Here is a 26679-nt window from a genome sequence, read left to right on the forward strand (position 1 = left end):
CAGTTGGCAAATCTCATTCAGGGCGCCCTATTTAAACTGCTCTGGCCTGCCTATCGTTGCTGCTTCCTCTGCAAGCCGCTTTGCAACCAGCTCCTCCTTTTCATGCTGTGTCTGACGTATCAGTGTCATCTCTGTTTGTCATTGATGCTGCTCTGTTTTGTTGCCTTGGGGTCTTTGCTGATGGTGGTGCAGGGAGGTTTGCTCTCTCTGCCTCAGGCTTTCCTCATATGCATGTGGAAGGGCAGAGAGATGTGCTCTCTCAGACCTAGGCTTTCCACGTACACTGTAGGCACGTACAAGAGACTTTCTGCGTAGGCCCGAGGAAAGACAGAGGGGCCCCATAGAGCCATACCGCCAAATATAATACTGAAAAGGGAAATAAAGTTTTTTTGACTGAAGTGTTCCTGACTGAAATGAATGTTAATATACACAGGAAGTACTTTTGTCGATGATCCCAACTCATAAAGCCACAAACATCGCTGTTTGACTAGTGAAGCCATACAGTATGCAGTAAAGCTGTGGTGATTGAGTTACATCGATCTGATACATGATCGGACTTCAAGGAAAGGAGGAAGTCTAGGAAAATATGTATTTCCCTGATTGAATGTGTGTGTCTGTTGGATAGAAGCCATTACAAACTAAGTGATTTAATAATATAAAAACTAATCTCCTTTTAGTTTTGAGCTTTGGTCCTGATTATATTACAGCTGCTGGAGCTGACAACTGCCACAAATGCTTGGTGTCTAAGGCTGTTATCATTGACATGCATGAACTACAATCCTACCCGTGGCAGGGCTGTGTCACCGCTTCGCTGATCTTCGGTTTTCCAGCGGACCGTTCGAGTCAGTTCGAAGTCTGGCTTCTCTGCTGCTAATGCTGCTGCCGGGATACAGCTGAGGATGAACCGGCTGCTAATTCTAGGTATCGGGACACTGCTAACAATAATGTGTTGACTAGTTACTGTAGCTCAAAGTAAAGTTGTAGTGTCGTACAAATGCAGTTGTATACATGGTAATAAAACATCAAAACAAAGAAATGAACAACATTCACCAGTAAACTTGAACTGGGCACTTTAAAGCAACAGAATGAACTACTGTTAGTATAGCACAAGACTCCTGAAGCATTACTTGCACACCTAAGTCCCGTTTTCACAGTACACTACAGTTCTGTTGAGTTAGGTACACATTTTTTTCTGTTTCCACTGTAAAAAGTTGAGGATGGTACCATTGGAATCGTTCTGTACTGTCCCCATTTTTGGTCCCCCCTCTGTTGGGGTACCTAGCACATAGATCTGGTACGAAAAGGTGGAGCTGTGTGTTGATTGGTCAGTACTGGACAGTCGCTCTTGCTCAGGGCTGAGTTGTGGCTGGTTTTCTTACAACTGTTCAGACTGTGGCAAATCTTACATACATTAGTAAACTGTAACTATGAAGATAAAGGTCAACATTTCAGGTGGAGCGTTAACTTGTAATTTTACTCAATGCATGAGTTGACAACATGTATCCATTGACACATCTTAAATTTCAATATGACAACTTAATATGACATTTACTTTTTATATTGTCTCTCTCGTATGTGACAGACTTTTAGTAATGAATTGATCTGCAAGCGTTTAAGAATATTTCGATCTGATTATGTGAACTGCATATGTAATCCTCACTCTGAGGAGAAAAAAGCATGGCAGAGTGTTGTTCCTGTGGGCTACGGCAACATTAAAGCCCCTGAGCTTGCCTGAGGAGGACTGCATACACAAACAAACGATTTTTAAATATCCCATTGAAAAAGACTCTCAGTGCAGCCTGTTCTATTTTGTTCTGAAAATGTCGTTGTGCTACCCCATTCTGCGGTCGGTAAACATCCATCTGTATCTCCAGTAATGAAGAAATATAGTGAGTGCTGGACGGAGTAGTGAATGACAACAACCCAGCTCACAAAAGTACTGTTTGCAGTGGAAACGCTTAACAGACCTAGGGTCTAGGTACCATGTCTGAGGGGTTAGTTTTGGTTCCAAAGGTCCCATACCGAAAGTGTTTAGTTTTTTAGCACTATGTATCTTCTGTTTACCAAGAAAACAATTGAACAGTGTTACCTGTTTAAGAGTTTTTCCTTTAAATAAGACAAGGGAGGAATGTTTATGCGTAACACAGATTCCAGATTTATTTCAAATAACTAACATTTTTCCAAAATCAATTAGATCAGTGTAAAATATTTTGGTTACCCAATTGAGCTAATACTTCCTATACTCAAAAACAAAAATCTTTTCTTTTTGTGTTAACAATGAGTGGCTCCTTCACTGGGCTATCATGGACTCAGGCAAAAGCTTTCTCTCGTTCAAAGGCACGTTGGTCCAGGTCTTGCAGCTCTTCCATGCCATGTCGATGTCGTCTCCTGGTGACAAGTCTGGTGGGTGGAAAGAAGAGTTTAAGAGTTCCACTAACGGCTAATGCAACAAGAGTATTTGTCAGATTATACAAGTATCATGCAAAGGTCCTTACCCATGGATCATCTTGCCAGCTAAATCAGACGTGAGAAAATAAAACAAACAGGACATTATTCTCATTACTCTTACTTTGCAGTAAGTAATTCATCACAAGACACTGTAAGGCCTTATAGACATTAAGTTATCGCACATACACAAACACAGTGTGGATTCTACATTAGGGCTTGGTATTGAAAACATTTTTGAGTTCTGCTATTTTAACAAACATATCCTTCATTTTTTCAACACCTTTCTTTGGGGAATCAGTTCTTCCAAAAAATGCTTCTTTATATTTAACAAAAAAGACAAACAAAACAGTCGTGCAAGACTCACAGCAAAATCATGTTCTATGTAAATTCATATTTGGTGTAAGAGGAAGTAAAACAGACTGAGAATCTTTAGATATCTGACAGTTTTCAATATTGACTGAAAATTTCTGTTACTATCTGAATATATAAAGGTTCAGGTTAAGGTTAGCTTTTATACGTACATATTACACATACATTCATGCATCATGCATCATATAATTTTCAAATCATTCATATAAGTAGGCCAATCACAACAGACATTCTTGCCATGTCATAGCAGAAACACTGGCGTTATGGATGCTGATTTACAAACAAAGTCATCATTAATGTCATTAGCTGAACCTGTCCATTCCCAGCAAGTGAAAAATATATTCTGTGATTGATTACCGTGAACGAGTCCTTTGATGATGTGGAAGATAAAACCCTCCCCGGGTTCAGCCATGAGGGCCACCAGCGACAACACAAGAAAGAGGGTGATGCACCTCATCCTGAAAAGCAAGAAACACACCACAAATATTTAGACTGCCTGTGTCAGGGATTTTACTAAAACTGAAATTACATATATACATTATCAATTCTCAGCAGATGCTCAATTTGTAGATGAAGAAGGATGAGATATTTACCTCTTTCCAGTGACTCAGCGTGAATGTCAAAAAGCTGTTACTGAAGAGGGCCAATCGAGCAGTGTGAGATCTACAGATGTTGTAAGTCTCTGAGGGTTTGTAGGTACACATGTCCTTTTATAGCAAAAGACCACCTCTCCTTCCTCATTGTGCAAGCAGTGTTTATTAATACAGAAAGGTCAAGTGTCACACACTTATTTAATATTTTCCCTGCTGAGTCAGCACACATGTAGGCATAGTTTACTTCTCCATCCTCTGTTGTGTCTGTTTGGGGATGTAACCACTTTAAATGTGCACATGGCGCCTGTTCACACCCATGATACATGAGTTCAGCAAGACTTCTGCTTATGTTCAAAACTTTGTGTTCTCTGGCAGTTTTCAAGGCAGAGGGGTTATTAATTGATTGATTGATGATTGATATGTATTATAACTACACAACAAAAGTCTTATGTGTGTCAAAAGAGCTGCTACAACAAAATATCAATTTGTGACATGACAATATACAGATAATATATAAGAAATTTGATAATGCAAATTTACAAACACATTTTTACACGTGTAGCCCCTGATTATGTTTTTTATTTGGAAAGTCCAAATGTAAGATTCATTTCTGACCTTAAAGGAAATGGTTTCATCAATTTATTGCACCAATGATAAAAAAATATTCACCATTTGTGATAATGCTTTCTTTTATACTCGTAGAGTTAGAACTATGCAGACGATTATGTTGTGTTTATATTACAAACCTATTTTAAAAATTAACAGGCTGAAAACCCTCATAAATCTACAACATCAGATACAAGACTGCAAATGTAGCAGTTGTTAGAAGGCGCACAAGTTTAGTTTTTATTACGTTAAAAATCCTTTAATCCATCATACATCTGCACTGCACTGCATCCTATCAGCTAATTGTCTTGGGTTTTATTGCCGTTAATTCTGGATGATCATTGATGGCACTCTGCCATTTGTTATTACTCAATAGCAGATTGCTGCTATAGAAAACAGATTGTTCCTATGGAGGTAGTTCTAATCATGGACACTAAGAGGAAGCAATAAAATCATTTTTAAATCAATATTTATGAATTTGTAGCAAGTAACTGCATAATAGGCGGGATAATATACCGCAAGCGTGTTATTACTAAGACATAAACCCCTGCACATTGGAGTCCTGCATCACCCTGTCAGGATTTACTTTGCATTATTACATTACAAATTAATGTTTTGTGTCAAATCATTGATTTCTTTAGCAAGTAGCTGTGTAATACGTAGGATAACGTACAGCTTTGGGTCAGGGTGCTGCATCCCTGGGTTCATTTTGCAATATTGGCCCATTCACTGTACATTATCCTTTACTTAATAAAGCATCAAAATGTCAACTAGGTGACAAATTTAATGTAAAACCTACCTACCCAAAATCTCCCCCAGGTGTTTAATTGGGTTGAGCTCTCATGACTGTTACAGCAATAGCAAGCAATTCACATCATTTCCATGCTGATGGATTCAGAGTTTTTCCTTTAAATAAGACAAGGGACAAATGTTTTTGCGTAACACACATTCCAGATTTATTTCAAACAACTGACTTTTTTTTTCTTCCAAAAAAATCAATTAGATCAGTGTCAGATATTTTGCAATGGTAACCCAAGTGAGCTAGTTTTCTTCTTCTTCTTTTTTTTTTTTTTTTTTAAATTATATTCAACAGCAATATATATATATATATATATATATATTTTCCCCATCTGAAGCAAAGAGTGGCTCGTTCACATGGACCATCATAGACTCAGGCAAAAGCTTTCTCTCGTTCAAAGGTACGTTGGTCCAGGTCTTGCAGCTCTTCCATGCCATGTCGTCTCCTGTTGACAAGTCTGGTGGGTGGAAAGAAGAGTTTAAGAGTTCCACTAACGGCTAATGCAACAAGAGTATTTGTCAGATTATACAAGTATCATGCAAAGGTCCTTACCCATGGATCATCTTGCCAGCTAAATCAGACGTGAGAAAATAAAACAAACAGGACATTATTCTCATTATTCTTACTTTGCAGTAAGTAATTCATCACACGACACTGTAAGGCCTTATAGACATTAAGTTATCGCACATACACATACACAGTGTGGATTCTACATTAGGGCTTGGTATTGAAAACATTTTTGAGTTCTGCTATTTTAACAAACATATCCTTCATTTTTTCAACACCTTTCTTTGGGGAATCAGTTCTTCCAAAAAATGCTTCTTTATATTTAACAAAAAAGACAAACAAAACAGTCGTGCAAGACTCACAGCAAAATCATGTTCTATGTAAATTCATATTTGGTGTAAGAGGAAGTAAAACAGACTGAGAATCTTTAGATATCTGACAGTTTTCAATATTGACTGAAAATTTCTGTTACTATCTGAATATATAAAGGTTCAGGTTAAGGTTAGCTTTTATACGTACATATTACACATACATTCATGCATCATGCATCATATAATTTTCAAATCATTCATATAAGTAGGCCAATCACAACAGACATTCTTGCCATGTCATAGCAGAAACACCCCTGGCGTTATGGATGCTGATTTACAAACAAAGTCATCATTAATGTCATTAGCTGAACCTGTCCATTCCCAGCAAGTGAAAAATATATTCTGTGATTGATTACCGTGAACGAGTCCTTTGATGATGTGGAAGATAAAACCCTCCCCGGGTTCAGCCATGAGGACCACCAGTGACAACACAAGAAAGAGGGTGATGCACCTCATCCTGAAAAGCAAGAAACACACCACAAATATTTAGACTGCCTGTGTCAGGGATTTTACTAAAACTGAAATTACATATATATATTATCAATTCTCAGCAGATGCCCAATTTGTAGATGAAGAAGGATGAGATATTTACCTCTTTCCAGTGACTCAGCGTGAATGTCAAAAAGCTGTTACTGAAGAGGGCCAATCGAGCAGTGTGAGATCTACAGATGCTGTAAGTCTCTGAGGGTTTGTAGGTACACATGTCCTTTTATAGCAAAAGACCACCTCTCCTTCCTCATTGTGCAAGCAGTGTTTATTAATACAGAAAGGTCAAGTGTCACACACTTATTTAATATTTTCCCTGCTGAGTCAGCACACATGTAGGCATAGTTTACTTCTCCATCCTCTGTTGTGTCTGTTTGGGGATGTAACCACTTTAAATGTGCACATGGCGCCTGTTCACACCCATGACACATGAGTTCAGCAAGATTTCTGCTTATGTTCAAAACTTTGTGTTCTCTGGCAGTTTTCAAGGCAGAGGGGTTATTAATTGATTGATTGATGATTGATATGTATTATAACTACACAACAAAAGTCTTATGTGTGTCAAAAGAGCTGCTACAACAAAATATTATCAATTTGTGACATGACAATATACAGATAATATATAAGAAATTTGATAATGCAAATTTACAAACACATTTTTACACGTGTAGCCCCTGATTATGTTTTTTATTTGGAAAGTCCAAATGTAAGATTCATTTCTGACCTTAAAGGAAATGGTTTCATCAATTTATTGCACCAATGATAAAAAAAATATTCACCATTTGTGATAATGCTTTCTTTTATACTCGTAGAGTTAGAACTATGCAGACGATTATGTTGTGTTTGTATTACAAACCTATTTTAAAAATTAACAGGCTGAAAACCCTCATAAATCTACAACATCAGATACAAGACTGCAAATGTAGCAGTTGTTAGAAGGCGCACAAGTTTAGTTTTTATTACGTTAAAAATCCTTTAATCCATCATACATCTGCACTGCACTGCATCCTATCAGCTAATTAACTGTGTTTTATTGCCGTTAATTCTGGATGATCATTGATGGCACTCTGCCATTTGTTATTACTCAATAGCAGATTGCTGCTATAGAAAACAGATTGCTGCTATGGAGGTAGTTCTAATCATGGACTTTGTAGCAAGTAACTGCGTAATAGGCGGGATAATGTACCGCAAGCATGTTATTACTAAGACATAAACCCCTGCACATTGGAGTCCTGCATCATCCTGTCAGGATTTACTTTGCATTATTACATTACAAATTAATGTTTTGTGTCAAATCATTGATTTCTTTAGCAAGTAGCTGTGTAATACGTAAGATAACGTACAGCTTTGGGTCAGGGTGCTGCATCCCAGGGTTCATTTTGCAATATTGGCCCATTCACTGTACATTATCCTTTACTTAATAAAGCATCAAAATGTCAACTAGGTGACAAATTTAATGTAAAACCTACCTACCCAAAATCTCCCCCAGGTGTTTAATTGGGTTGAGCTCTCATGACTGTTACAGCAATAGCAAGCAATTCACATCATTTCCATGCTGATGGATTCAGAGTTTTTCCTTTAAATAAGACAAGGGACAAATGTTTTTGCGTAACACACATTCCAGATTTATTTCAAACAACTGACTTTTTTTTCTTCCAAAAAAATCAATTAGATCAGTGTCAGATATTTTGCAATGGTAACCCAAATGAGCCAGTTTTCTTCTTTTTTTTTCTTTTTTAAATTATATTCAACAGCAATGTATATATATATCTGAAGCAAAGAGTGGCTCGTTCACATGGACCATCGTAGACTCAGGCAAAAGCTTTCTCTCGTTCAAAGGCACGTTGGTCCAGGTCTTGCAGCTCTTCCATGCCATGTCGTCTCCTGTTGACAAGTCTGATGGGTGGAAAGAAGAGTTCAAGAGTTCCACTAAAGACTATAACAGCTAATGCAATAAGAGTATTTGTCAGATTACACAAGTATCATGCAAAGGTCCTTACCCATGGATCATCTTGCCAGCTAAATCAAACAGATGTGAGAAAATAAAACAAATAGGACATTATTCTTTGTTATTCTTTGTTTTAACAAACAAAACAGACCTGCAAGACTCACAGCAAAATGAAAGCAAAATTTTATGAAAATTCATATTTGATTAAAGAGGTAGTAAGACAGACTGAGTCAGTTTTCAATATTGACTGAACATTTCTGTCAGTATCTAAATGTAAAGAGGTTCAGATTTAGATTGCTGCTTTATGTACATATTACACATACATTCATGCATCATGCATCATATAATTTTCAAATCATTCATATAAGTAGGCCAATCACAACAGACATTCTTGCCATGTCATAGCAGAAACACCTCTGGCGTTATGGATGCTGATTTACAAATAAAGTCATCATTAATGTCATTAGCTGAACCTGTCCATTCCCAGCAAGTGAAAAATATATTCTGTGATTGATTACCGTGAAAGAGTCCTTTGATGATGTGGAAGATAAAACCCTCCCCGGGTTCAGCCATGAGGGCCACCAGCGACAACACAAGAAAGAGGGTGATGCACCTCATCCTGAAAAGCAAGAAACACACCACAAATATTTAGACTGCCTGTGTCAGGGATTTTACTAAAACTGAAATTACATATATACATTATCAATTCTCAGCAGATGCTCAATTTGTAAATGAAGAAGGATGAGATATTTACCTCTTTCCAGTGACTCAGCGTGAATGTCAAAAAGCTGTTACTGAAGAGGGCCAATCGAGCAGTGTGAGATCTACAGATGCTAAAGTCTCTGAGGGTTTGTAGGTACACATGTCCTTTTATAGCAAAAGAGTTACACAATTACCTTCTTGCATCACAAAAGCAGGTGACAGTTCAAAATATTGAAATATAATAGAATACAATGCAGTGAGGCTCTCAGGCATTCTGGGTTGCTTTCAAATACTTATAGTCATGTAGATCAACTTTTGTAATCCAATGTTCTCAACTAAGCCCACCGACACCCCAGCATCATAGATTCACAGAATTTAGGAGTGATAGATAACTGATCATACTTGAACCTCAAAGCCAAAGTCAGATCATACAGGCCTTCTCCCCCCATCACTTCCTAACAAGTGATAACTCTTAACAAAGTAAAATGTCTCTCGTGACAGTTCAGTTTTGGCGGGTCCATCTGCATTATTTTCTGGGTTTTTCAAATTGAAACTCCACCTCAGATCCACAGTCATTGTATTACGCTGTTTGGAGAAGCAAACTGGAGTAACAGGGCATAGAAACTGTATTGGACTGTCCACAGATTCCATATTGGCCCCATGACATTTGCTCACATGGATGGGTTTACCCAAGTGGGGCCCAGATAAGATGCCTATCTTGGACCCATACCCCCAGCATGACCCATGTGGAGCCCACTTGGGCAAACCCACTTATGTGATCAATTGGCATGGGGTCAATATCGAGCGCATGGACAATCCTGTATAGGGCCCATTTTTCAGCCCATTCACTATCCACATTGGTTCCACATATTTCACAAATGCTGGCTGAGTGGTTTAAGTCTATGCTAAATTTGATTACTTGTACCACCAATACATTCTTGCTCTGACCTTGTCACATATTGACGTTTGGTTATGGACTTTCCATGTCCAGATACAATGTAAACGGTACCTTGGATGCATTGGTTTTTGATGTTGTGCAACGAACTGTCAAGTTCTGTCTGTTACATGCATCGTCTTCTTTTAAAATGTACTTCCATTTTCATAGGAAATTTACCATTTACATACAGTGTCTTGCAAAATAATTGCACTATGTCCAGGGCAGGAATTTCACGAGGGCCACGAGGGCCATGGCCCAGGTGATTTTGTGGTTTTCTCCTCTGCCTCTTCCCTGTCAACACGGCTTTGACACCGGCATCTTTTAAGAAAAAAAATGCGTTGACATTATGGATTCTTATTGGGCAACATCAAATGAGACAATGCGTACATCACCAGTGGTGGGTTTGATTTGAGCCTGGCATGAAGCACTCGGATGGGCTATAACGACAGTTTGACACCAGTCTATCACCGGCCAACCAGGAGACTTCATCAAACTCCCGGGCAGGGATCAGTACTGAGACCCGATATTAAACAACCCAAGGCACATTTAATCAAGAGTGTAATAATAGTAAGCTCCGCCATTATCGGCCTCACTTTTTAAAGTTTCGGTTTCATGTAGCTATCATTATTCTGCAGCGGTGGGGCCGCGGTGCAGATGAAGGGAATATAACTTCAAGATTACTCTAGTTAACAACAGCTATGCTTGTTACTGTGAGTAAGTGCGATAAATCCTCTGCCAGCCAAACCAGTACTTTATCAATACATGTGATCAGCATGTAGAATATTTCAATCTGCTCTGTCCACAGTCTCTCATTCGCGTTCGCAAGGCTAACAGCAAAGTGTTAAAGACAAACTAAATGAAAGCTGTCTGTGTGTAGGCTAACACTTTATCTGAACATGAACCTGAGACAGCCGACCTGCAGACAGTGAGTCTCCTCAGGAGAGGAGGGACAGAGAGTAGGATGAATGACTGATACCGATGTTTGTCTTCATGCTGAAATAACGTGACTTTCTTCACTCAGTATTGTGATGTCAGGAGGAATATCTATATTCCAGTGAGATATTATTGGGTTTTAAATAGTGACTTTGTTGTTGTAAACATGAGTGTTGCTGCCATGGACTGTATAAAACTATATCCTGTGTAACTGACCTATAAGGAAAGCATCAGGTGGTGAGGTGTGTGCATGTGTGTGTGTGGAGGAGAGAGGGAGATGCTGGTAGAGAGATAGTGTGTGTTATTAGATACTGTTAATGTCACTTATTATGCTTCTGTGCATTGATAGCTCTTTTTTATTGTTTCTGCATCATGTTGAGGAGGGCCATGCCTGTATATACAGTCAGGTCCATAATTATTTGGACAATGATACAGTTGTCGTCATTTTGGCTCTGTACACCACCACAATGGGTTTTAAATGAAACAATGAATACCTGCTTAAAGTGCAGACTCTCAGCTTTCATTTAAGGCTTTTTTCAAAAATGTAGTATGAACCGTGTAGGAATTACAACCATTTCTTCACACAGTCCCCTGACCTTAAGGGCTCATAAGTATTTGGACAAACTAACATAATCATCAATTAAACAGTCAGTTTTAATACTTGGTTGCAAATCCTTTACAGTCAATGACTGCCTGAAGTGTTGGACACATAGACATCACCAGATGCTGGGTTTCTTCCCTGGTGATGCTCTGCCAGCCCTTACTACAGCCGTCTGCACTTCCTGCTTGTGTTTTGGGTGTTTTGCCCTCAGTTTTGGCTTCAGCAAGAGAAACGCATGCTCAGTTGGATTCAGGTCAGATGATATGACTTGGCCATTGCAGAACATTCCACTTCTTTGCCTTAAAAATGTCTTTGGTTGCTTTTGCAGTATGCTTCAGGTCATTGTCCAACTGCACTGTGAAGCATCGTCCAATGAGTTTTGAAGCATTGGGTTGAATCTGAGCAGATAATGTAGCCCCAAACACTTCAGCTTTCATCCTGCTGCTCTTGTAAGCAGTCACATCATCAATAAATACAAGAGAACCAGTTCCACTGGCAGCCATACATGGCCATGACATAACAACATACCTCCACCATGCTTCATTGATGAGGTGGTGTGCTTTGGATCATGAGCAGTTCCTTCCCTTCTTCCTTCTCTTGTCTTCCCATCATTCTGGTAGTTGATCTTTGTTTTATCTGTCCATAGTATGCTGTTCCACAACTGTACAGGCTTTTTAGATGGTTTTTGACAAACTCTAATCTGGCCTTCCATTTTTAAGGCTAACCAATGATTTGCATCTTGTGATAAATCCTCTGTATTTATTCTAGTGAAGTCTTGTCTTGCTTACAAGGATTGTAAACGCGCAACCATGTAGAGACAGAAATGACACGCTGTCTGTAAATAAGATAAATAACATAAGGCTTTTTAGTTTGTTTAATAAAAGGACAAGGTATAGACCTGTTCTATAGGAAAGGTTACCTTAAGTGACTTCTTTGTGATCTGGCACTATACAGAAAATAAAATTAACTTGACCTTCAAGGGGGGGCGGGGCGGAGTGCCCCCCTAATAAAATGGTAGAGGAAACACTGAAGTAAATAGTCTCAAAGTCGCCTGTCGTCGATACATTGCTGGTGAGAGTTGTACCAAGGTAAGCAAATTGCAGACAAATTTACATTCAACTGTGTTATGAAACCATGTGCCCTGCCTGAATAACTATAACACACTTATGATAAAAAGACTTTTTGTTTGATGAGTCTGCTGAATTTCTATAAGAAAAACAAGGCAATAAGAGAGTAGTTCTAATAGGTGTCGTACTACACAAGAACATGATGAGGAATGCTAATGTAATGCACTTGTCTATGATCTATTATCTATTTCTGTATGAAATTGCATGAAAATAGGATTTCGCCATGTGATGTTTCAAAATTTTCTCTGGGGAGAACCCCCCGAATCCCACTTAAAATCTTTCTTTTTGTTACAACAGGACATATTACTGTATTTTTTAAGCAGATGATCAATACTACCATCAGATTGATGAAATTGACCTTGATCTGCGCCATAAAACAAATATTGGGCGTCTATGGAAATATGTGGGGCTTAGGCCTATAGATATGAATATGTAAACGTACGCTCGTTTCTTCTGTTTGCCACATGTGCATATTGACTTTTATGGTAACAAAAAAAAAAAAAAAAAAAGTGCCGCCGTGTCCACATATGTTCATGACCACGCACGAGCGTCTGGTAAGGTGGTACTCATAACCTTTCTTCAAGGTTGGCAGGTCTGTATTAAATAAATCACATTATTATTTATCATACTCATTATTATTACGTGAGCTCATTTTATTTATTCATTTCACAGATAGTTATACATCCTTAGTCCTTAAATTAAATTCATTATGAATGTGGACTTAAAATCATTGTTTTATCTTATGGCCTGGCTGCCCTGGCTTTTGGCCTTTGTGCCCTCAAAAAATTGACCACATGAAAGGCCAAGTGGCCTTGCCCCTAAAATGACGAAATTCCAGGCCTGACTACATCGATACAACACTACGAATTGACATTGCCTGATGCCGCAAGTCATTGACCAAGCACCGGATTTCTGAAGTGAACTTTCTGAACTGAAGCTGTTAAATCACCCTCTTCAAAGCCACCAGACTTCACTGACAGTAATTTTAACTCACACAGTGGAGTTGCTTGTCTACTGTCGACTCAGTCAGTTAGTATTTTATATTATTGTGTGACTTACAAAACCAAACTAACGTGGCCTCCCCAGCGGTACATGGGTTTATATGTTGCAACAAAATCTAAGACAGTTCACTTGGGAAAAAGAGAAAAGCTTGGGACCACAGCTTTGGAGTCCAACACTGAGACCAAAATTGGATTTTTGTATGCATAAGGAATACATAAGAAAGACTACTATAAAAGTGACAGAATGATATAAACAGTTGAAAATATAAATAATAAATAACAGAGCCGCCCTTCAAATAATACTGAAGACATTTTCTGAATCAATGAAACCTTTATTGTCCATAGAAGATTTTGCTTTTCACATGAATGTAATAGAGTATCAAAAACATGTCAAGAACACGGAACATAAAAACATGCGTCATAATTTTTTTTTACTTTTTCATGTGTTTAAAGGCAATTTAATTTTATTTTAGTTTTATGACTTTCACTGTACCAAATTAATTCAAAATGTTACCATCACTCAGTGTGTTTTTATTTTCAAGCAATGGTTTCTGCGCTTGATAGACACTTTTCTTTCTCATTTTGAAGAGGAAGAAGCCAGAAGCAAATCTTTTAATCCAATTCAATTCAGTTCAATTTATTTAGGATAGCCCCTTGAGATGCAGCATCTCGTTTTCGACGGGGATCCAACATGTAGCTTCAGAGTTGCCCCTGCAGTCTAGTCAAAACCAGGCCGCCCAGGGTTATAATCAAGTGCACGTTTGTCCAGCTGCTCTAGGTCATCCAGCTGCTCTTCCCCATGGCGCCTAACGAGCCTGGTGGACGGAGAGAAGATTCAACACACATCACATTCCATGAGACATTTGAATAAACATTAAACTTTAATATTTATTGTAACAGTGGTAGTTTAGGAGTTGTAAAAATAATGACAATAATGGAAGAAGCACAGTGCCTTACCCATGGATCAGTTTGCCAACTACATAAAACAGTGGAGGAAAAACACAATTACATAAAATACGAACTCTTTGGGTTATATTACACAACACAGAAAAAAGTATATATTACTTAACACAGAAAAAAGTATCACAATAACATCATTGTTTGCAGTCCAGAGTAATGAATTTGATATAAACATTTATTATTTTTATATATTAAATGTGCACATTATTTTCAATGTAATATATTAATATGATGACATTCATTTGACATTTACAGTTGACCTTGTCGCAACATTCACTTTGCAAGAGTCAAAAGTATTTGTGAGTTTTACCGTTTCACAGTCATGTGTATTTTCTCGCTAATGTTGTGTCAAAATATTTGCTGGTAATAAAAGAGCAATGGATTGCATGACTGTACCGTGAATGGCTCCGTGGAGAAGCAATCCAAAGATACACTCTCCAGGTTCAGCCATGAATACGACCATGGACAGCACAAGAAAGACCACAGTACACTTCATCCTGAATAAGAAAAAAAAAACCAGTCGATTTTAGTTGCAGTTATTTTTTCTTGTTCACAAGAAAATTAGGTTGAAATAATCAACTCCTACCTTTCCACTGACTCAGAGTCAAAGGCAAAAGGCTGCTCTCAAACAGAGTAGTGAGAGATTCACAGGTTATCTAATATATCTGTGTCTACTGGTAGACTGATACACTTCTCTATATATATGCAGGACTGAATTTGTTTAGTTATTGCATAACATTTAGCAGAATGGCGGGGGGGTTGTGGGTTTGGGGTGTGGATCTCACAGCGCTGCATTTTCTCATCGCATCTTAACCACAAAAACTGAGTCAGGGTAGGCAGGGTCCAGTTTTCTCAGCGTTTCATATTCACTTTACCCCCAAGTGAAGGAGTGATCAGACAAGGGGTGTCAAACTCATTTTAGTTCATGGGTCATATACAGCCTAGTTTGATCTAAACTGGGCCGGACCAGTAAAACCATTACACAGTAACCTATAAACAACAGCACCTCCAAAATGTTCCCTTTTTTACTGTATAGAAGTGCAAGTACATTCTAAAAACATGATAAACAACCTGAGATGTCTTAAGAATAAATTAAGTGCAATTTCAACAATATGTCTTAGTTTTTCCACGTTCAGTCAGTCTACTACTCACTGTCATTACATGTACATTTTCCATACAATTCCAGGCCTGTTTAGTACTGCTGGCATCACAGCACCAAACTGAAGTTGAAGCTTTTGAGGAAGTAAGTGAAGTTATCCCCTACCTCACAACACTTCAAATCAAAAGTTTTGGTGGCGTCATACCAACCACGGGGTACCACCCATATTGTTTTAAGATAGAAGTCTGACACAGGTTGACAAAATTGACGATATTTTGCACACTGTCCAGTATATTTAAATATGACTACAATATGTAATCATTGTTTTTGCAAAGAACTGTTTTCTGGTCAAGTGAACAAGTTGAAGTATCTCAGGGTCTTGATCAGAAGTAAGGGTAGAATTGAGCATGAGATGGATCAAGGGTTTGGTGCGGCATCTGCAGTGATGTGGGTGCTGCGTAGGACCGTCGTGGTGAAGAGGGAGCTGAGCTGGAAGGCAAAGCTTTCAATTTACTGGTTCATGTATGTCCCAACCCTCACCTATGGTCATGAGCTTTGGGTAGTGACAGAAGAATGAGATCACAGATACAGGCAGCCAAAATTTCCTCCATGGGGTGGCTGGGCTCAGCCTTAGACGTAAGGTAAAGAGTTCAGCCATCTACAGGGAGCTTAGAGTAGAGCCGCTGCTCCTGCACATCAAAAGGGGTCAGTTGAGGTGGTTTGGACATCTGATCAGGATCCTCCTGGGTGCCTCATGTTAGAGGTGTTCAGTGCATGTTGCACTGGTAGGAGGCCCTGGGGCAGACCCAGAACATGCTTGAGGCATTACATATCTTATCTGGCCTGGGAACGCCTCAGGGTCCCCCAGGAGGAGCTGGAAAGTGTTGCTGGGGAAGGGACGTCTGGGGTGCTTAGCCTGCTGCCCCCACGCCTTGGCCCGGATAAGCAGATGAAAATGGATCGATGGATGTATTCTGGTCAGGGGGAAAGCCTCTGAAGCAGTATTTTACATGAAGTAGGCTACTCACTATTTAATTTGCTCCTGAAACCTGGCACCTCTTAGCATACACAAGTGCATCACTACTAGTTAAAAGTCAAAGTCATCCGTTGGGTCAGATTGAACCCTTTGACTGGCCAGTTCAGGACCCCTGGTCCATTTGTTTGATATCCCTGGGTAAGATTTTAGTATTAGGCGTATTAGTCAATTAAGCAGAAAGACAGTTAACAGTTGCTTAACTGTAAGGATTTGCTGTTTTCTCTCATTGTAAGACAAATATTTGTCTACGATATTCTGAAATTTCATTGATTGTTGGGTTAACACCAGTTTCTCCAATAGTTCTTCAACAGTGTTCGCTGTATTCTGAATTTTAAATGTTGATGTATATCTCTCTGTATGTTAACATTTTTCATAGCTTCCTGGCCCAATCGCAGTTTGTGTATGCCTCATTTTATTCCTTTCTTGGATTTGTGTTATGCTGGAGGGCTGCACCATGCTTCTGTTCGGTATGAAGGGAAAATTAGTCAGTGAAAACAGTTTACAGACTTAACAAATATCGGTCCAGTTGTTTTGGTGCGCACACGAGTGTGATTGCTGTGATTACACCTGCCCAAATGAACCGCACTTAGGTGGGAAATGAACTTGAGTTCAATTGAACCAAACCAAAGAGGGCAGATATGAAAGGACCCTTGTGCCCATGACCTTAAAATGAGGTGTGGTCAAGTGCATTGTTGCCGTATTTCTATTTTGAAGCAGAAGAAAGCAATTATGCCATTGACACACAAAAACCTGGTCTAAAATCAATGGCGGGGAATTTTCCTGCTATTTAAAGGGTAAAATGAGCCGATATAAGCAGATTCACAACGAGTGTACAATCTGCCGATCTGTGCAACAGGCAATCTGTTACACACACAGGGATGGATAGATGGGTTGCAGTTGGGTAAAATAATACATCAGTACACCAGTAATGAGGAAAATATTAATTACATTGCCTTAAACATGAACTTAGCAGAAAGCAGAGCTGCAGAGCTGCTGTCCTGTGCTGCTGCTGCTGCTGCTCTACAGCAGACTCCACATTCAGAGGGACATTGTGCACATTTACACATAGGGAGCAGTGTAACTTAATTGATTATTTTAGAAGCTAAAAGTTTTGTTCTGTTTTGTTCCGCTGTCAAGCTTGCAATTTTTAGTTTTGGTGCTGAAATGTCCCATGATATTTGCTGCAGACAATACTGTTTTTACTGCATTACTCTCAGCATAAAATTGCTCACCTCCCCAATTTGCAGAATCCACCATCTAAATAACAATGAGCCAGGTGCAAGCACACCTGGTTTTTAAAGAGATGGGAGATGACACTGATTGAATTCATGTTACGCCAAAAACACACCTATGATTAAATAGAACCTCTTTGCCCCTTGCACCTTACTTTGTGCCCAGATTATGTGACACTTAACAAGCAAAAGTGGTCTAAATGCACTTGTGCCATGCACTTTAGGCCATGCTTTATACTGTAGATGGGGCACTAAATACAGTTGCCATAAATGACATTTGATTTCAACACAGAGCTGTGAATAATGAATTACAAGGTGGAACTATTCTTCTGTATGCATACAATATCTTTATAGTACTGATCAGAAGTTTTTACTTTGTTGAGAGGCAAGAAGTCAAGTCTGTTACATGCAGCCATTTTGGTGTGTTGTTGTGTTGGTTTTGAGACACGGGAACATAATCCCTAGATGTGGTGCAGAAGCATTCTTTTAGTTTTGTTGCTCGTGTTGTTTATTTTTGCAGGAGCCTCATGACTTTTCCTGCATTCAAATGTGTTTACTGTGTTCAGGAGAAGAGTCCATATGGGCTCCCCCACACCCACCCCCTACCACTGTGTATTCACAACCTTGTGAAAAAAAAAATTCTCAGAGCTCCAAGTGTCCAAGTTTGTGTTCACGACTTCCCATGTTGTAAACCCGAGCTCACTGGTTCCATTTAAACACAGCATGGTAAGGAGAGACAAGGATTCAAGATTCAAGAAGTTTATTGTAATATGCACAGTAAAAATTCAGTGATTTAACCCGTACAATGGAATTCTTAATTGACAGTCTGCCTTCACACAAAGCAACAATAAAACTGGAATTCAATTTAGATTTGAAGAAGAAATAAATAGATTAATAAGCAGAAACAAAGAACTTAAAGTTTAAAGTTAAGTGCACTGTGCCTCATGGAAATGTTACAAGAAGTCAGATCAAGTTGGGTGTGATGGGAACATCCGTTATTTTTGGTCCTGTCTTTATAACAGTAAAGCAGCAGAAAATATGTTGTGCATACTCTCTTCATTGACATCACGAAAACTTAGGTTTTTGATTGTAAAACACTAGATTAATGTCTGTGAAGTTGTTGCAGGGTTCCATTGACATTGTCGGTTTTTATCCTACTATCCTATTTCCATTGCTTTGATTCTGTTATACAGCCTTTGCTTCTGTCATGTCACTTTAGAAACTGGCATGAACCCGAATAGCATTCGGAGTGTTTGTTCTAGTCTCGATCATGTTTAGTTCTTGCACCCTCACCGTGACTGTCAGAAAACTACTTCCCTCGTGAGCATATGATACAATGAAAGAAGTCATGGTTTCTCTGAATCTTTTCAAATGTTAGTGTGTGCCCTGGAGGCCTGTTGCACCACATCTACCACTCTACCAGTTTGATCCGAATGGGGCAATGACAATGCAAAGTCCTTGCCCTATCAGTGTTAACAGCTTGATTATTATCTTATCACTTCCCCTCGCTGTGTTTCCTCTTCTCTTGCCACTTAGAGGAACTAACCCTGATAAAGACAGACAAGAGAAACGTGGGAATTGTTGTTACTCTTCTGGCCTTTTTCATTTAACTATATGCCATGTTAGAGCACCCCCATTGTTCTGATGATAATCTGTAGCTCTTCAGTTCATCTTTGCTGCTCATTGTTGTGCTGTTTTTGTCCTGCACTTTAAAGGGGTCATTTGTCAATCACAGAGAGGCTAAAACATCTTCTGTTAGAGGTTTTGCTATGTTCATCTCTACTGCAGCTCAGATTTTCGTTAGTGCTGCACGATTAATCTAATCGCAAACGCAATGTCAGGCTGAGCGATTACATAACTGCATAAAAGGCTGCAATTTGCGATTTAATGTAGGCTAAATAAATGTTATCAGTGTGCCTGTGAACGTGACTGCCTCTCCTGTAGAGTTTGTTGACATCACGCCCACAAGCTATCCTGGTGCGTGCAGCCGGCGTGCAGCAGTGACCAACACAGACGCTGAAGACGAGCATGAGCTCGACCATGAACAAGCTGAGTTGGTGGCGAAAAAAAATGTCTGTTACATGGCGATACTTTGGATTCAGGTACGGCGACGTTGAACAGAAAGACGTGCTGTGTAAGTGTAAAAGTTAAAGTCGCCACGTCCCGCGGCAACACAACCAATCTATATCAGCACTTGAGACGGGACATGGCGACTTTAACTTTTAAACTTTTACACAGCACGTCTTTCAGGTATGGCGACGTTGGACAGAAAGACGTGCTGTGTAAAAGTTTAAAGGTTAAAGTCGCCACGTCCCGCAGCAACACGACCAATCTATATCAACACTTGAGACAACACAACACAGGGAAAAGTAGGAAGAGTGCATGCGAGAGAAAGCCGAGCCGTGTAACGTTAAAGACAGTGAGACAACTGAAAGCCGCTAGAGCCTCATAAAACAACATCCAAGCACAGTTAAGCAAACATTTGTAAGTGTCACAGGGAAATCATGGACTCCATAACAAATGAAAAATTGAGCAACTTTGCTCGGGTTCGGCCCACTTGACATGCTGCTGTGTTGTGCTATGGCGTGCTGAAATTTGTCATTTACGTGACAACGCCTGAACACAACACAGGCTCGCTCTGCTGTGTGTACAGTTTATTTTTATGTTTATTTTATTGAAGAGGGGGCAGTGCACATTAATTAACATGATCACTTAAGTCACGTAAATGTGCCAGATTTAGCCATACAGGCTAATTTTCATCTGCAGATGTGCTGCACCCCTGTGTGAGCAGCGTGTTTGACTGTGCTCAGTCTGTTGATGGTCATTAACACACTGTCTGTCCATAACAATAACTATGTCAGGTCAGTGCCCCCCCTAATATAATGTAGGGGAAACACTGAATCAAGCAAAAAGACTCATGATACCATTTATTTAGTATATTTTATTGTAATTATATTGTAATCGCAATCGCAATATTGTCCACCATAATAGCAATCGCACATTTTTATCAAATCGTGCAGTACTAATTTTCGTCATGTTTATCCAAAGCAGGCCCGTGCTCCTTAAGCATCACTGTGGATTCCTCCAGGGAAAGAGCTTAACCTAAACTGAACTAAAGACCATTTGTGTCAGATGAAACCTCTCTCCTGACCACATTTGCAGTATCTGAACTAACCAAATACAGCATATGATTTTTTTTAACGGAGACATTTTCAAGTAAAAACTCTACGTGATCACACAAGGCTCAGATCATGTGTGTGAAAGACCAGAATTGTGGCTGCACGTCCATGCAACTTGACCTCTGTGGATTTCTTAACAAGTGACAGCCCTCTAACCTGGCTCCATTGGTAGAGATTGTGAGACGTCTGAGGTCTGTACATGATGTGGATTGCCAAGAAACCAGTGTCTCAGGATGATCCTGACAAACCAACAGACAATAAGGAGCCACGAGCTGAGGGTTTGTGTCTGAGCCTGGTGTAAGCCCCTCTCTGCTGTGTCAGAGAACTCAGTCAAGTCTTACCATATAGCACTAAAATCTCAGAAGGACGCAAATTCACAGAATCAGCTAAAATAGACTCGCTCAACCATCTTCAGTTCTTTGTGCTTTGTTTTATGCCTTCCTGCTTAAATACGTCTGCCCGCCTCTTTTCTGTGATGCCAAGAATTGTCTACTTTGGGTGGATTTTGCCCTTTGAGATTTAGTTTTGTTCATATTTCACCAGCTTTTTAGGTGTGCTGACACTCAAGCCATTCTGAACTGCCCTTCATTATTATGTTCGCTCCTTATGGAGGGTTACTCGCCCCTCTTTTGCTGAGAAGTTGCCATCTGAGGTTAAGCATGGATCAGCTTTATCCCTCTTTCTTTTCTGCAGCAGTGGGCTTGTTTGCCCACCTGTCTTAGCTGCATAGGCATGCACTCCTTTTTCTCTTAGCCAGCATGGTGTCTGGGTTCTTGTGCCAATAAAAGAAATAGTTTGAATCTATATCTCTTAAATAGATGTAGATGTAGGTTCATTTTGCTTTTCAATAGCCCAATATCTATTTATCGGTTAGTTTTTAATAGAAAAACACAAAATGACATGCAATACAAGAGGCCTGTCCTTTACCTTAAATTTCTACAGTCCTTTGTACCTTGCACTGAAAAACTGTCATGTATCCAGTCCACTAGAAGATAGTCTGGTGGCTTTTCAATGATGTATACATCGGTGGCTCCCAACTGTTGGGCCACGGTCCAAAGGTGTGCCGCAGGTCCATTCTAAATGGGCCACTGGTGACTTGCAGACATGTCAAGTTTGTAAAAAACACACTTTGTTTTAAGTACATTGAACTTATAGCACAGGGCTTTTATTTTGAAGTTTAAGTTTATTTACTTTATTAATCCCCTGAGGGGAAATTCAATGTGCAGTTTCCCGCTATAAAGTGATTGACAAATGGAAAGCTACTTAACAGAGACATCAAACTAACTCGATGACATGGCTAAATGCAAGTATGACACTGTATGTATTAAACTGTGTGGACCTTGAACTAATGACTTAAGAGAACTCTTGACCCCCATGGCTAGACCATTGCTCCAAATGCTCCGAATGTGAAGGTACTTAGAAGTTGGAAGCAATTTTTGTAATGTGTGAATTTTTGTTGTTTTTTTATGGATTGTCTCTAGCTAATGATGAGAGTCATAGCAGAAATGCAGTGGAATTTGTCTTATCCCTCGCTATGCTAAGCGGGATTTAAAAATAATAATACAAAGATAATATGGCTGAAGTTGACATTTTTGTTGTGTTTTCAGTGTAATACTGACCATATATTCACCACTGCCAGGAAGAGTGCAATACCCGTCAACATTTTGGCAGCAATGCAGCCCAGTGACCACATGTTGCCAGTAGGTCCTCTGGAGATCTTAGACAAGCAACACAAACACATTACTGTAGTCACGGAGACTAACTAAGAAGCAGACTCCTGCTTTGTTGACTGTTAATGGTCAGTTTCTTAAACATACAATGTTGTGCTCAGCCTGAAAACCTGCCAGTGTGCAGGATTGTATTATTTGGATATGCCTTCGTCACACATCAGATGTACAGACATGCTGCCAGTTATACAGTACAGGCTACATGTACATGCTGAACGCTGTTGCTGAATGGGGCGGATCTCCTTCAACCTGTGAGACTTTGAATGGCTCCCGCTCTGCATGAATTCATACAGATCAATGTCCAACTTCTCAAACTCAAGACAGTAACTTCCCTCGAGGGCGAAGGAGTTGTTCAATATAATGATGTTAAACTTGTCTGTGTCAAGATCTCTCATTCCTTTAAAGATTGCCACCTGGGGAATGTATGAGATGTTAGAGAGAGGTCGGTGTAAATGCAGTGTGTTTTTGATTTATTATACAAGGGAAATGGTGATAAACATGATTTGTGCTGCATCTCTTCCTTCACTTTCTCAATGTGTTTTGTGCTTTTAATGATTTTTAAAGGCAGTGTTTCATTGGTGGCTTCCATCCTGCACTGGGTGACCTCTCCGTAAGTGCCACACCCCAAAAGGTCCTGCACCTTGTAGTCTGAGGAGGTGGAGAGCAGACATCTGATTATAAGTCATGATGTGAGTTAGAAATCTGCTGTTGATTTCTCACACCTGAGAGGAGAGTAGAAAAGAAAGAATTTAGACACAGTCATCCCTTGACTCTCAAGGCCTGACAGCTCGAACAGCTTATTATAAACATTATTAAAATGAACCCATATAGTAAGAAAAGTAAACTGATACTTGTATTAAAATAAATCTTAAAAATACATTACAGCACACACACACAAATCTGTTTTTTTTCCTCTGTTATTATTGTCAACAGATTTAAGATACAGATGGGGAATTTTACAATAATTTATGAGCTGAAAGAAGTAACTGGTGACAGATGGGATTCAACTAATTTCTTAAAGTATCTTCTCATCTAAAAACAATCTGCCAGTATCAAATACATTAGCCGCTAACCAAGTGGAAAATTGAAAAATTAAATTGACTTAGCAAATCTGAAAATCGACATCCAACGCTCACTCAATTATGTTTTGTTTGTTGTTTATTTTGTGTTTAACTTCAGTGTATAATAAAAGAAGCTTGACAAAAATGCGGAAGGTTGCCATCAAGTAATTGAGGCCCCAAATACAAGGTTTAAATGTCTGAAATTGTAATGTTTAAAGTCTGGACATATGAGAATGCTTTAAGAAAGGTCTATTTACACAATAAAAAAAAACATCAAATCCACAGACAAAAATACCACCAAAAAAATATCCCCTGGACCACGGATTCTCAGATGACTCTAAACATGCACGTGCTGATCAATAACTTTAACAAATTCTTGACAGTTTGTTCTTGTCCAGGTTTGCTATTCTCTCTCTGTGAACACGACAACACATAGGCCTGTGAGCTAAAAAAAAGTGCAAGGATTTATTAATAAAATGAATTTAATTAATGTGTTATTGATGTGAATAGGTGCCACATGCACATTAAAGAGGTTACCTCCCCTGACAAAAGAGGATGGAAAAATATATTACGCCTAATTTTATGTTTTGAATTGTCATCTGCCACGTTAATTTTGTTTTCTTTTACATAAATAAAGACATATGCACTAAAAATTGGCAGAGAAACATTTATTAACCAGATTTAAATCACCTAAGACAGTATTTTTACTAAATAAGCTGGCTAGCAATTCCTCCATGTTAGCAAACAAGCGTTAGCTAACATTAGCCAGCTACAAACACACTCTGTAATGTTAGGATTTATTTTCAGCCCCCGGGATTTGGGGCGCTGAATTTGATGGATTTATTGTTTATCAGACCACAGATAAGACAAGAATTAGCTAGCTAGCACAGCCTGCGAACCCTCAACCTCACTCCCTGCTGCTAGAGCACTACTTTCCCGGTATGAGATGGCAGCGTTTCCAGGTGGGAAATGTAGCATTATCGTACCAGAGACTCAAAATTATCGTATTTTGAGGGAAATTATCGTACATCTGTCATTACCAAAATAACAATCCTACTGATGCACTATAGCCAAATATAGTCACTCTAGTGTTTACTTTTTTTTTCCATTTTCCTTGCTTCTGTTTTTCCTCCTCTTCTTCTTCTTCTGTTTTGAAACTCATTCTCACTTGACTTCCTGACGAGTCCTAGTGCTTCGTGGGGCGGGTACAGCTGACCATTCAGCCAATCGTGCTCATTGTTCAGAGACAAACGTCACCGGTATCTCATGCTAAGCAAAGTGCGATTGGCTGGAAACATGTCACATGGGAACAGATGCCTTCAGGGCTCACAAAAAAACTCTGGCATACTGATTACAACCACACATTATCGTACATTTGGCTTTTTTTTGGGTTTATTGATTGTACATCGTACAGAGGGCCAAATTATCGTACAAATACGATAATTATCGTACACCTGGCAATGCTGGTGGATGGCAACTTGGACCACAGCCACTGTAGCAGCTCAAATTCAGCCAGTGCAAACCCCAGCTTTGGTTGTACAGTGGGCTGCTGACAGCGGCAGTAGTACGGGGTCTAATCTAATCTTGCCCTGCCTGAATTTAGGTTGCTACTAGATGAACGTCTGTCTCTGTGGCGGTTAGGGTGCAAAATTTATGTGGAAACACAGCATGTGTGGACACTGTATTGTGGTGTATGTTAGTCGTCTGTTGACTTTATCCGACTCTATTTCTTAGCTAGCGTTAGCTATTGTTGCACACTGTTGGTGCTGTAGCCGAACTGAAGACACTCGAGACTGTTGAATTTTCCCAGAAAATACAGCCCAAGTCCTTTACACAGGAGTCAGTCCACAGGTTGCTGGAGGCAACCGAGAAAATTGAGGAAAGGCTCAGTTATTAAGTAAGTTACAACCTGTTCATCCACTGACAATATTTACTAACTTACTCCTCTTAATCCCCTATGGGACATCAGGCTTCAATGAAGTCTTTCTATTGCATTAGATCCTTGGCAGCATGTTGCGACTCTCCTCATGACAGGTTCATCTTTTTCAACTCCAGTGTCACAGCTCTGCGCCAGGTGGTTTTGGGCCTTCCAGGTTTTCTCTTGCCTGGTGTTGTCCATCTTAAGGTGACTCTTGTGATCCAGCCCTCTTCCATTCTTAGCACATGGCCTAGCCATCTCAAACATATGTGTGTCATTGTGGCTGCCTGAGTTCTTGTATAGTTGGAGGTTGGAGATTTTGTTTGGCAATAAGATCTGACATATTTGTGTACCCCCTTAAATTAGACACATATCAGGATTTAAAGTGATAAGATTATGATTTAAAATGATAAGGTTGTGCATGTAGTTACACTTAAATTCCAAAAATGGGGCGCATAACGTCCACAAATGAGTCAAAAGACAGAAACAAAGAGGAGGAAAAGTAGGAAGTGAAAACAAAACTTAAAATACAATGAATGCAGTGGAAACGAGTGCAGCTTTTCGTGAGCAGCGTGGAGTAAATGTTGTTATATTCTAAAAAGTTTGGTGTTATTGTTGTCCAAGAAGAAGTAAATCCATTCCGGAATATTATTGTGTTGCCAGAGGGTTAAGGAGGACCACGAACTAATGTGACTATTCTCCAGTGAGTGTGTTTTTCTTTGAGTGCTAGCTTAAAACTGTTAGCTCATGCTCGTTCATGAATGTGGATGGAAAAAAAAAATCGGAGAAATGTGAGTTGTTTGTAAAATAACTCAGCACTGTTGAATTCATGTGAAATGTGTGAAGTATTATAATTAGCAGAAACAATAGCTTTGTCAGTTTAATTTTCTGAAGGCATGTTTTATGTTTTATATTGTGGACATTTGAGAAACAATAAGTTGATAGAAAAGTCAATTGTTAAGATGTTACTAATACTGCATAGTTTAAAGGAAGAAATGAACTTTAATGAAGGTTAAATTATACGCTATGCAGGTTGGTT

General features: G+C 39.3%; 1 protein-coding gene across 1 annotated transcript; it reads right to left on the minus strand.

Annotated features, from left to right (window-relative positions):
• Window positions 1-5132: 5132 nt before the first annotated feature.
• On the minus strand, window positions 5133-15089 carry LOC125897582 (uncharacterized). Its single transcript, XM_049590980.1, has 10 exons — window positions 14975-15089; window positions 14785-14885; window positions 14386-14404; window positions 14151-14243; window positions 8646-8746; window positions 7975-8075; window positions 6286-6299; window positions 6050-6150; window positions 5368-5386; window positions 5133-5272 (listed from the first exon to the last, which is right to left on the minus strand). The coding sequence occupies exons 2-10, from the start codon at window positions 14882-14884 to the stop codon at window positions 5188-5190; spliced, it is 633 nt and encodes a 210-aa protein (XP_049446937.1). The 5' UTR covers window position 14885; window positions 14975-15089; the 3' UTR covers window positions 5133-5187.
• Between the last annotated feature and the right edge of the window lie 11590 nt (window positions 15090-26679).

This window comes from Epinephelus fuscoguttatus, linkage group LG11 (assembly GCF_011397635.1).
Source record: "Epinephelus fuscoguttatus linkage group LG11, E.fuscoguttatus.final_Chr_v1".
Classification (NCBI taxonomy): Eukaryota; Metazoa; Chordata; class Actinopteri; order Perciformes; family Serranidae; genus Epinephelus; species Epinephelus fuscoguttatus.